This window comes from Dermacentor variabilis, chromosome 2 (assembly GCF_050947875.1).
Source record: "Dermacentor variabilis isolate Ectoservices chromosome 2, ASM5094787v1, whole genome shotgun sequence".
Lineage (NCBI taxonomy): Eukaryota > Metazoa > Arthropoda > Arachnida > Ixodida > Ixodidae > Dermacentor > Dermacentor variabilis.
Window position 1 is genome coordinate 49,928,718 of NC_134569.1, and position 11,803 is coordinate 49,940,520.

Genomic DNA, 11,803 nt, shown 5'->3' on the forward strand with positions numbered 1-11,803 from the left:
CTCCACGTAAGTAAGAAAGGAAAAAGCATAAACACAAAAGGCAGAACTGAAGAGTGCAGGCAGTGCTTTCGTCTCGTATACACCGCGCCGCGTTCTTTTGGACGCGCATGCGCGTTGGTTCTTGTTATTTTTTTTTAAGGACTGGGTCTTGCGCAACCTTCAAGACAATACTGTGGGATAGGTTCTTCGACGGAACGTGAAGCCGAGATGAAAAAGTTGCAGCAGTTTTGGCGAGGAAAGTACACGAATGAATTACCCGTGAGAATGAGCCGCACGAAATGTAAAGAGAAGAAGCTAGATCAAGAAACGCCACGTGGGTTGAGCAACAGATCTGTGAAGAAAGAGATGAGAAAAAGAAAACTTGTGTCTGACTGAAAGTTTACCAAGAAAGCGCGAGTGTAATTTTCCAGCGATAGGCCAAAGAAAAACAGGAAGCCCTTTCATGGACTTTCGTTGAGTGAAAGGCGGCCGCTGATCGCTCGGCGCGAAATTTCGGGTCAGAAATTTATTAACTTGAGCGGAAATTCAAAGAGGAAGTGACATTAGATACAAATGACAGGTGGACAGATTAACCAGTACTTGGGTTCCCTGCTCGAGACGAATATGGTAGGCGTGTTGAAACATGAATAAACCGACGGACGCTAAAAGAAAAAGAAAAGATAATCTTTAAGGCCCGCTCTCTCTCTCGTACGAAATGAAACTTCAAACCTAAATGTCCTGTTAACTAGCGCAGACAAGACATTCGTGCATCTCGAAATGCGGGCAATTACTTAACGTCTTCCTCGCAAAGCGGGAAGTAAGCTGTTTCATCTTTGTAGTAAATAACTGACGACTTCGAGCAAATGCCGACAGCAGTCGGGAGCGCACGGGTCAAGGTTCTTGCGCTGTTTCCGTCACCCCTTCACTAAATGCGTTTGCGCCGCTACGTAGCTGGCGATCGCAAGCGACCGCAACCATCGGGCGTTTTCCAAGCAAATACTCCGAACCCCACGCAGCGTCTTAAACAGTCTTCCCTTCTTGCTTATACCGCGTCTTCTTGATCTTTCTTTTTCTGAAACAGTCTAGCAAGCCGGAATAAGTGCAAGAATAAAAAGTCGCGAAAACCACGACGATGTCCGGGCCAAATTAACCCAGAAGGGTTCCGCACAATATAGCCAAACAAGAAAAATGGCCAAGCGAGTGAGGCGAGGATTAGAACTGCGAAAAGAAAGAAACGAGACACAACAGTTTCAGAGCCAGCGCAAGAAGAAACACCAAAGAAAGAGAGAAAATCCTCGAATAAGAGTTGGACTGATTCTTAAAAGGCAAGAAGAAAAGGAGAACTCGGGGTGTAAGTCGGGGCCGATGGGGAGGGGGCCGGGAACAGGGAAGGGGTGCAGGCGTCTTTAATCACAAGCTCCGCGGCTCCACAACTCATTTGCGTTGGGTTCGCGCTCCTTCTGGCGAGAGACTGTGTTTCCCGTAGGTTGAAACAGAGGCGCAAAAAAGTGGACTAACGCCAACACGAGACAGATAAAAAAAGGGAGAAAAAGCAAGAAGAAAATAAGGGCGGACGCTCACGCAAATGAAGGAGGCTGACTGCTACTGGGGAAGCTCGTAGGAAAGGGTGTCGCAGTCAGGCGTGGAGAAGAATGAATAAACGCGGCAAGTCGCGAGGGGTTGAGGGGGATTTGGTGTAAAGGGAGTATTTCGACGAAGGACCGAGACACGCTGGGTTGAATCAGAGACGAGAAAGAGAGAGGCGGGAGGGAAGAGACTGTAGTAGTCAGTTTCATTAAGTGCGTTTACGTGTTTTTCGGGAGAAACGAGACACTTTTTTTTTCATCCTCCTCTGCATTCCTTTCATTTTCCCGCTCCGCTTTGTTTACTGTGGCTTATACCGGTATATTTGTTCTAAATTATTCGGCCTTGCGTTCTACCGCATCATTATTTGCCTTTTTTCCCGCTCTCTGTCCGCACTCAACCGCTCAGAATTCGTTAGAAGAGTGCACTTCGTAGCGCTGCTAGGACCTGTTTTACATTCCTCGCTTTTCTGTTAGCCAGTCTCTCGATTCTTCTCCTTGCTTTTCTTCACCTTCACGCATACTCTCATTGTCTGCACGTCTTCCTCCGTGCGCAGCCTCTGCGCACTAGCGTCCGTGGTGTATACGCTGTGTCTGCCTATCTATCTATCTATCTATCTATCTATCTATCTATCTATCTATCTATCTATCTATCTATCTATCTATCTATCTATCTATCTATCTATCAGACAGATAGGAGTCCATCCGTCCGTCCGTCCGTCCGTCCGTCCGCCTGTCTGTCTGTCTGTCTGTCTGTCTGTCTGTCTGTCTGTCTGTCTGTCTGTCTGTCTGTCTGTCTGTCTGTCTGTCTGTCTGTCTGTCTGTCTGTCTGTCTGTCTGTCTGTAAGCAACAAAGCACGAGCTTGCGCGAGATGTCACAATTTCTGTTTCGTCTTTGTCCCTCTGCCATCGTCACACTCCATTCCTCTGCTTCGAGCGCTCTCTTGCTTTTCTAGTACCTACACGCTTTGTGACGTCAACTTATTCCCGCTTCACCCTCCCGACTTGTTTATCCCCTACATTATTTTTTTTTACCTCACTCTTCGTCCCTCTTCCATGTCTTTGTTTCGCGCTCACCAAGTTCCAGTTGAGATAAGCCCGACACGGCCAAGGTTGGGCGTGGCCCGGATACACGCACACGCACGGTCGCGCGCGAGCAGCAGCCGCAGGAAAGCGAAGTTAGTGGTGCCTGAGCGGAGAGGGGGGCGGGGGGGGGGCGATGGTAGCCAGCAAACAACGCGTCGCAAACACGCACGATACACTCTAGTTTGATTACTCTCATTTATTCGTTCTCTTCGCGATTCTCGCTTCGTGGGACACCGTCGTTGTCAAACATTCTGGCAGGTATCTTGTCAGAGTGGCCTGAAAGCTAGCTGTTTGCTTTCCTCCTTTTCACACGGTGTCAGCCTCGGAGTGAGTGGACGCTACAGTTGCCTTGTCATGTCGCCTGCTTTTGTTGTTTTCTTTTACTGTTTGCGCTCTCTCTGAAGGGGTGCGTGAATCTACCTTTGTTTGTTTGTTTTTAGTGCAAGATGAAACTTCGCGCTTCTTACAGCACCTTCCAGCCACGCATGTTTTCAGGTGGGTGCGGTTTTCAAGTGTTACTGTAACACACTTCAGCCCGTTGAGATAGGTGGTGTTTTACGTGGCCTCAAAGACTGTTGCCATTGTTTTATCCTGGAACACGTTTCCGGTGTATACCTCTTTTGAAAAGCAGCCGCAGACGATATTTTGTATTTTACTGTAGCATACGTGGTTTGGTAAGAATTAGGCTTATTGATCACTAAGTGTATTTCTAGTTGCGTTCTTATTAAAGAGGCCGTGATACTTTATGTACGTATCGTCACACAACATAGATAATTTGGTACTGGTATTTTGAATAACAGTTGTTGCTTGCATTGCAAGATGTGTAGAAATTCGATTTCGTTAGATTTCGTGCTTTCGAGTGGAACCCATGCATATAGCATTCATGTCAATTAAACAGCAGTTTACTGTACTAGTTCAATGCTGGCATACAGTCAAGTATAGATTATCAGATGGCGCTCAACGCTGTTCTCATCCGCTTCAGATAAAAATGTGCCCACAACCACTAAAACAATATTAGCGAGGATGCATCGCGCGTGAGCTTTCCGCTAGGCAACTGGTTTCAGGTTGTAGCCGCTAACTAAATTTTGTTTTGCCAATGAGGTCTACACATAAGTTTTTAAAGGCAATGCAGTAAATTTCCAAGGAATGACCGAGTGTTGCCCGAGCGAAGGAGCGCGTGAAGAATGTCAGCTCATGATGAACAACTCCTTAGTGCAAGTGAAAAGCCACGTTGTTCTGTCAGGCACAGCCTTGTAATTCTGATTACTTCGCCATTCTGCTGCGGCATAAATCGTGCGATACAGACCAGCGTAGACGTTTCTTCAATTTAGGTGAGCATTGATGTTCATATTTACACAGTTTTACTTAAATAAGCGCGTTTTCTCATTTCCCAGTGTTCTGTCGCCCACCACTCACGATCCTATGAGCGTGAGAGCGACACAATCGGCGCTACGATGACCAGTCCTGGATTGCACATTCGTAAGGAAAGGTTTGTAAGTACGGGTCAAGTGCCTATGGTAGTAGACGCACGAACAAAGACGTTTATTCAAACAAACAACTTAACCAGCGATAGGTATGACCACTTCACGATTAGAAAAGTAAAATACGGTGAGTAAAAGGTTTCATTTAGGCCCCATCGACTTCCGTGTCATTCTGTATAGATGAGAAGGTTTCTAGAAATGTACCCATTCCCGGCAGTAGTGGACTTAAAAGCGAGAAACAGACAGAGAGACAGAAAGACAGAGAGAGAGCAGACTTACCGTAGACGGCGTGCGAAGCGGCTGCAATCCAGAGCGCGCCAAGAAGCCAACTTTCCCGGGGCGCGTCACACCGGCAACGACGGGAGGACGCCCCATAGCACCGCTGGACCGTCATTGTCCGCCGCGTGGTGTCAGGCATCGTGTCCACACCGTTTCATTCGTGCGCGTTCTCTAGAACTCAGTGGAATGCTTCACCGCAAGCACGCCGTTGTGAGAGAGTCGACGTGGGGCTTAGTCATCATTGCGTTGCTCCAAATTGACCAGCATCGCCTCACTCGACGGTCACGCTTGCTGCAAGTTTCTGACACTGGCGCGTGTTCGTGTTTTAAAGGACAGTGGCAGCGTTGCAGTCTCTTGATTCTCTCCAAGTTTGTCGCAGTAGACCACTGGGCGTTCTAGGGTTGCACCATTACTATTCCTGCGCCTAGGCGAGAAACAAAAGAAGGTTCAAATAAACCGGGAATCCTCTGCAAGTCGAAATGGGCCTCTAACGTTATTTGTAAACTAGAGATGTGTCTTACAACCGGTGCCGAATACAGCTGAAGACGCACTCGATAAACTTCTGTAAACGCTTTTGCTTCATAAGCAAAACTAATAACCTTCTGGTTGTTCTCCAAACTATTCTACGTTTTGTTCATCCCGAGGCGTTTATATCCTACGGGAAAGACGTAACATCTGAGCAGACTTAGATAAAATCTTGTTCAAAGCACTTCTCTTAGTAAGAAAGTTATATGAACAAAGAACCAGCTTCACGTGTTTGTAAACGGGTGACTCTTCGTTCTTTTAGCAGTTTTATGCAGTACCGACAAACTGTCCCATTGAGCGCATGGTGGTGTTGCCTTTTGTTTCCAAGTCCGAGTAAAGTGTTACGCTTACCACTTCAATAATATGAATCGCTAGTGACTATCAGTGTCACATACAGCAATGACCAGCAAGCTATACTTGTCGTGCCGGCAAGCGTTCTTTCAGGAAGACTAAAACTCCGAGAAGCGGTCGAGCGTTTATGAGCAGCAGTAGGCGGGCACAACACGTTGCCACAATCGTTTACGGCCACGAAGACAGGTGGTTCCCGTGATGCCGACGTTACTAGTCAGTCGGAACGTTTCAAGGCAATAGCATGTAGAGTGACAACATACGGAAAGCTTCGTGAGACTGATCTTTGCCGAGAAGACGCGGAGACACCAAACGCTACGCCACCGGAGAACACGTGCTGCCGGCTATGAAGAGTGGAGACCAACAAGTTGCCCCGCCGCAAGATCTCCTGGGGCGTGTCTGTGACACAGTCGGCAATCACGCACTAGTTAGGAGGCCGTCCACGCACCGCGGTTGAGCGAGCCTCGTCTAGCCGCCCCACGCAGCCAGACGCCAGCAGAGAACGGCACAGAGAGCACGTGCGTCGACGTCCGGTGCCCACACAGCGTAGCAGTCAGCCCCGCCGATGCGCGTCGGCCACCGCTGGCATCGCTGGGCTCCTGCTTTGGGAGCGGCGGCGGCTGCGGAGGCGAACGTCCCGGTACGGGACTCCGGGAGGCGCGTGGGCGAAGAAGGGGAGGGAAAAGAGAGGCGCGCACACACGGGCCAGTGGGCGAGAGGGTCGCAGCGCCCCAGCGGCGCACAAAACTCCCGCCGGAGAGAGCAGCGCTCGCTCGAGCGCCGGGGCTCGCTCCAAACGAGATTCTCGTTTCGGCTTTCCAGGGGCTCGGACATTTATTAGATTGTGGGAGGGGCGAACCGAGGAAACGATCGGAGCGCCACCGACGCCTCGCGTCGGGTCCCGGCCTCCTCCCTTTCCTCATTCCCCCTCCTCCTCATTCTCTGGACTCTTCCCCCTACGCTCTCCCTTTGCACTCTACACTCCCCTTACCCTACGCGGACTCCCTCCTCTTCCCGATTCTCCTCCACTATCAGACATATCCCTCTTTTTTTGCCCGCTTCTTAGACTGCGTTTGTTCCTTACTTTTCCTTTTTTTTATTTCAATGAACGATTACTTTTTTTTACTATTGTTTGCTCTGCTTTCCCTCTCTGCATCGAAGTGTTTTTTCTACGCGATGTCTCTGCTAAATCGCTGAGCTGACATTTCTGCTCGGGGGTCGGGGTGGTTTTTCGCTCCACGAGTTCGTTGTCTCCTTGATGCCTTGCTCTGAGGCGAAGACGAAGAGAATGCCGCACTTTGCGGAGCCGCCCACCAGCACATATACGCGCGCAAGCAGACTGTTTCCTAATGTCACGGGTTGTTTCCTCGAGTACGTCGCACTTTTTGCACCGTACCCTGCATAAACTCGGCGAGGAAATGTCAAACTGACTCGTGTTATATTTAGCTACTCCCAAGGCCCAGCATAGAAAACGATTACGAATGCGCCGCACTAACTTGGTTTATGAAACCGCTGTGGCCTATACAAGTAACTATTTCGTTATTTCGCTGCATTTAATCGCGTCAAGCAGCTGTCTGTAGAAGTACGCCTCCCCGATGGTGCCTGAAAAGGAGAATCCTATAGCGCGGTGCACAGCCATGGGCATAATTTTGATGCGATCAGAAGAGAGAACACAGGGCAAAGCCCATTTGCAAGATTCAGCATCCCGCAGCTTGCCAAAGTGTCATAAATGAAATGGTCATGTTTCGCCAAAACTAAAAAGAAAGACAGGAAAAAACTCGCACGCATCTTCGATGAATTGCGGATAACGTGACTATCCGCCATCATCCGTGAAAGTGATGTGATTACTGTCCCTCCTTTAATACTGTCAATAAAATTTTACAATCACTCAAGTACTCATTCAAAAGCGCCCTCTCGCATTCGATGAAACATTGCCCAAATAACCCCCGCTACGCCCCTTTGTTAAACATCGCGTTATTGTGTAAATTTCTCTCACTTTATTTTTTTTTTCGTCTATCACCTCTTATTCCATTTACCCCTTTCCTCAGCACAGGGTAGCCAGCCGGTACTTACACTGGCTAACCTCCCTGTCTTTCCTTCCTTTTTTTTTCTCTCTCTCTCTCTCCTTGTATAACAACGATTTTGATTTCTTACAAGCAATTTTCGGGCTGGTGTCGTTTGTTCGAGTGCTGCCTTTGGACATCCGTTCACGAGCCACTCCATCTCCAGCTTTGATGACACGCGTTAGTGAATCTTAATGATCAGTCAGTTACCCCATCGACTATTTGTTCAGTATTTAGCTTGTTTTGTATATCATCAGCAAAAGGAAGAGAAAGAGAGAAAAAACTTCATTTGGCAGGAAAGGTGGGTAGGGTGTCGCAAACAGTCCAGGGCGTCGCTTGCAGCGCTCTCAAGCGCGTCGCCGAGAACGTTGTTATGAAAAGTCTGTGGTCAGCCACTCGGCAATAGATTTCGAGCTGAGAAATGTGGAGGCGGGCAGGTGCTGTAGTGTGAAAAACTGTGCCACAAAATGAGGGGTGCATTGGGGTAGCCGCCACAGCGGAGGAACAAGTGGTGTGTCTTCCCTGCGGACACCAGTTAAAAGATGCGTCCAGGGGTTGGGTGAAGAGTGCCTGTTTGTGCCTAGCAGATTAGCATGCCTCGTTGGACGTTATCTGGATGCAGTTTGGAGTATACTCTGAAACAAGTGAGAGGAAGACAACGTCATACTGTGCGTCTACAAAGCTTTTGTCACCAACAATGCCATCAAAATGCGGTCATGGTGACGGTGAACTTACAAGCGATTACACAAATCCACTGTAGGAGAATCGACAAGAATCGAGTAGCACAAAGAGAATATTAGTTTATCAGGAAAAAGAACTTACAAACGACCACGTAAAAGTGCCAGTCAGAAGTGATAACAATGGTAGCTGACTCGACGAAAAATAAAATGATAACGATGACAATGGTGCGTCAGCTATGATGACACACGACGGCAAGATTGCTCACAGGGCTAAATGACGAGATTGTATCCTAAATGGGATAAATTAAGCTTTATTTTCTGACGCGTTCTGTCATGCTGAAATTATCATGACAAACACGACAATGACACCTGCGGCAGACGATGCGGAGCCTGAATGAAGTGCTCTTACCGCTATCTATGTAAAAACAAGCCGAATTTCTGTACAAGCAACCTAGCGTTGAAAGTAGAATAATTCGTCTTAAGTCCTTCTCCACCTTTTAATTACAAGTTTTCGTCTTTCGCTTATTCTTTGGTTCCGTACAAACGGCGACGGCCGATGTTGGTTTCGTGTTAGTAGATCACAGCTTCCAAAATTTGCTGGTCTCCTAGAGTGAACGCTCAACGTAAGTTAGTTTTCCATTCAAGCGTACGCAGATACGGCATATACAATGATGGCCACTGCGTACAAAATATAATAAGACTGAAATCTGAGCGAGTCGTTGTGAATTGAATTAGCGATCCTAATTTCTGTTCCGGGGTTGTTGTTTTCTTTTGGCCTTGTGTTTAAAGCCCGGGTCTTTTCCTGCGAGGTAGCGCCTTGACATTCATGTTGAACAACACCGCTGAAATGAACGCGACTGTACTGTGAGGGAAGAGATTCGCGATGCCGGAGAGGCATTGATACATTGGGCGGGGAAAAGCATTCTTCGCAGATGTTAAAAAGTGGCATCTGATGACACCAAATCAGTGGTAAGCCTTTATTTTCTAATGTTCTTTCTTTTTATTTGTCCTTGGCTACCTGTTGATCACCTATGTGTGTCCACTGCAAGACGAGTAGCCCCGCTCGGCCATTCCCTTTTACACATGGTCCCTGACCTGCCTCAGCCAACTCTATGCTATGCTTGGTGCTTGGGCACAATGCAAAACACAAGACGCAAATAGACGCGGCCATCGCATCTATCTGCGTCTTGCCTTTGCGTTGTAAGCAAGCATCACGGCCCCAAATGGCCCAGTCTGTCACGCTTCCATGTTGTATTTGCACGTTTCCTATGCTCATCGCTATACTCAATCCTCAATCCGACAAAAAAAAACGTTTCGAACAGTAAAGTTAGAAAGTCGAGCCTTTCACCAGGTTTGTTTCTCGAGTAAAGCGAACACCCTCATGGCGCAACACTTCTCGTAAGCGTTCATCGTATCCATGAACAAAGTTGATTGCTCCTTCATTATGCGTCACCATCGACGTCACGCTGAATGCGGAGGTTTCCAACAAATTGCGAAACTTAGAAGCATTGCGCTTAGTCACTACGTAGGAGGCAAACCATAGTGAAACTCTGGGAGCTAATGGCAGCCCTTGCGCAGCGAAACTGTTCATGAGTCCCCCTTGAAATATCCAGTTATGGCCTTGTCGTTAGCCTCGCGCCACATAGTAGTGTTCCAACCATCCTCGTAACTTTGACTTTGCACTATTTGGTGAATACGAGACCGTTTTCTTGGGTAAGTAGGTTCCTGTCTCGCATCGTTTCGGACCTCTCTAATAATAAAAGATAATAAGTAACAGTAAGTAAGACGATTGGCGCGTATGTCACGTCATAGTAGAACAAGCGAGATCACGTGCCCGGAAAGCACGTTCCCTCGAGCCAGTTCCCATTAGGCCACAGATTTACCAGCCCGTTTCAGGTACATCGCGTCGCATAAAAGTTGCTTATAAAACCGAGAGCCCGCCGGTTCCTCCCAGTCTTCCGCCGGGGCAGCTAACGCGTTGAGACGCTGCGTAAAAGAGTGCACCGCCTTTAGGATCGCCCAACATTCCTCAGTCTTTTCTTCGTAGCTAGCAGTTAACGCTACGTAGACGTTGTGAGACATTGTGCCGCCTTCTGGATCGGTCCAGGTCGTAAAGAAACGGATTCTAAGTTTTTCTTCCCCACAGTACATAAACAAAACGATGTGTCGTCGTTCCGCCACTGTCACACTATGGTTGTCGCCCCATGGTCACCCATTCTGTCATCACACACACACACACACACACACACACACACACACACACACACACACACACACACACACACACACACACACACACACACACACACACACACACACACACACACACACACACACACACACACACTTTCTCGCTTTACACAAACACGTTAGTGCATCTGGTAGCGCTTTTCATAACCCTCAAACTACGCTGGATAGCCAGCTAGCCGCAAAATGCTTCGCATAGCATCGATTCCCACAATAGAGGGCGATCTACGTTTATTTCATTCTTCTTTAAGCTATAGGTGGGGTGTTAGGACAACGAAACGATACCCTGCTCCTATAGATATGCCTCTGCTGGTTTGCGTTTTTCAGCGAAGTGTGCTTCTCGTGCATTTACGTAACACTGTTCTTCACCGAGAATGGGGAAGCGTAGTTTTCATTTCAGTAGGGTTACGCCCTGCGGCAGCACGCGTCTACCACCCGAAGGTTTACTATCCATAAAACAATTTAATGCGCAAAGTAATCTTGTCGTGCGTGACAAAACTGTTTTCAGAATAAACCTCAAGAAGAGGACTTCTATTGGCGATGTACACGAGTCGAAAACCTTTGCGTGACTTTTCCACGAAGACGACACCTCGTTTGTCCCTCAAGGCAGTCGAAACCAGGCGCGCGTTTTCTCTGAGTGATTTCCGGAGCGCATAGTGCATTACTTCTAAGCTTTATGGAATTTTTAAAGATAGCCTATTGCAGATAACAAAAAGTTCAGTCCTTGAGCTGGATTATTCAGAGAGATTATTCAGGGCATTACTTGCAGCAGAAATCCAAACACATATTCAACAAAGGCACTAATTATATTCTGAATTAATTAAATTATGGCACACTTACGAATTACGAAATTTACGAATTACAGCCAGTGAGTTTTCAAGGTGTATCCACTTGGAATGAATTCCCAGAGGGATGCCAGCTTGGCGATATGCGCCACAAACTTGGCGTAAAAAGACCCTGTGGTTGCACTTACTTGTTTAACAAAACGCCCTTTTATGCACTGAAGCACAAAAGTAAATGGAACGCCCATATATTTTGTTCCACTCTTCGGGGAATTATGCCTCGATATATTACCCATATATTACCTGACGAGAAAGCCGGCCGTGAAAGAGCCTTCTTTGTGGAATTGTAGTACCAACTGTCGCACAATAATCTGCAGCATGCGAACGACCGATTAAGTAAAATCCCGAAGGAAGCAATAGTATGCAATAGGTGAACGGCGCCTTTCATGACAGTCGCGTCTATTTCTTTATTTTGCCTTTAGGGTTTAAGGCCTTAATCATCCTGCATACTGGAGGGCTTTTGCTTGACTCCCATTTCCTCATTAAGTTCCGTATTAACTTGCGCCAGAACAACGCCACACATGCCAATGAAAACGTACTCACGCTTTTAGCCGACTATTTCTATTGCATTAGCATATATATATATATATATATATATATATATATATATATATATATATATATATATATATATATATTAGTAGCAGCCCGGCGACCGTGTTCGGGTATGGACCCCGATACGACGACGAG

The 11,803-nt window shown here is 47.3% G+C and overlaps 1 protein-coding gene across 2 annotated transcripts in view; it reads right to left on the reverse strand.

Annotated features, from left to right (window-relative positions):
- The window catches only part of LOC142571812 (neurotrimin-like), a 174,033-nt gene extending 167,834 nt beyond the window's left edge, over window positions 1-6,199 (reverse strand). Inside the window, exons 1-2 of one of the 2 annotated variants that reach the window (XM_075680444.1) lie at window positions 5,545-6,199; window positions 4,409-4,832 (exon numbers count right to left, since the gene is read on the reverse strand). In XM_075680444.1, coding sequence (XP_075536559.1) covers window positions 4,409-4,547 — 139 coding nt within the window. In that variant the 5' untranslated portion in view covers window positions 4,548-4,832; window positions 5,545-6,199. Of the gene's footprint in view, window positions 1-4,408 lie in introns of both variants that reach the window. The other variant, XM_075680445.1, reaches the window with a different exon arrangement.
- Between the last annotated feature and the right edge of the window lie 5,604 nt (window positions 6,200-11,803).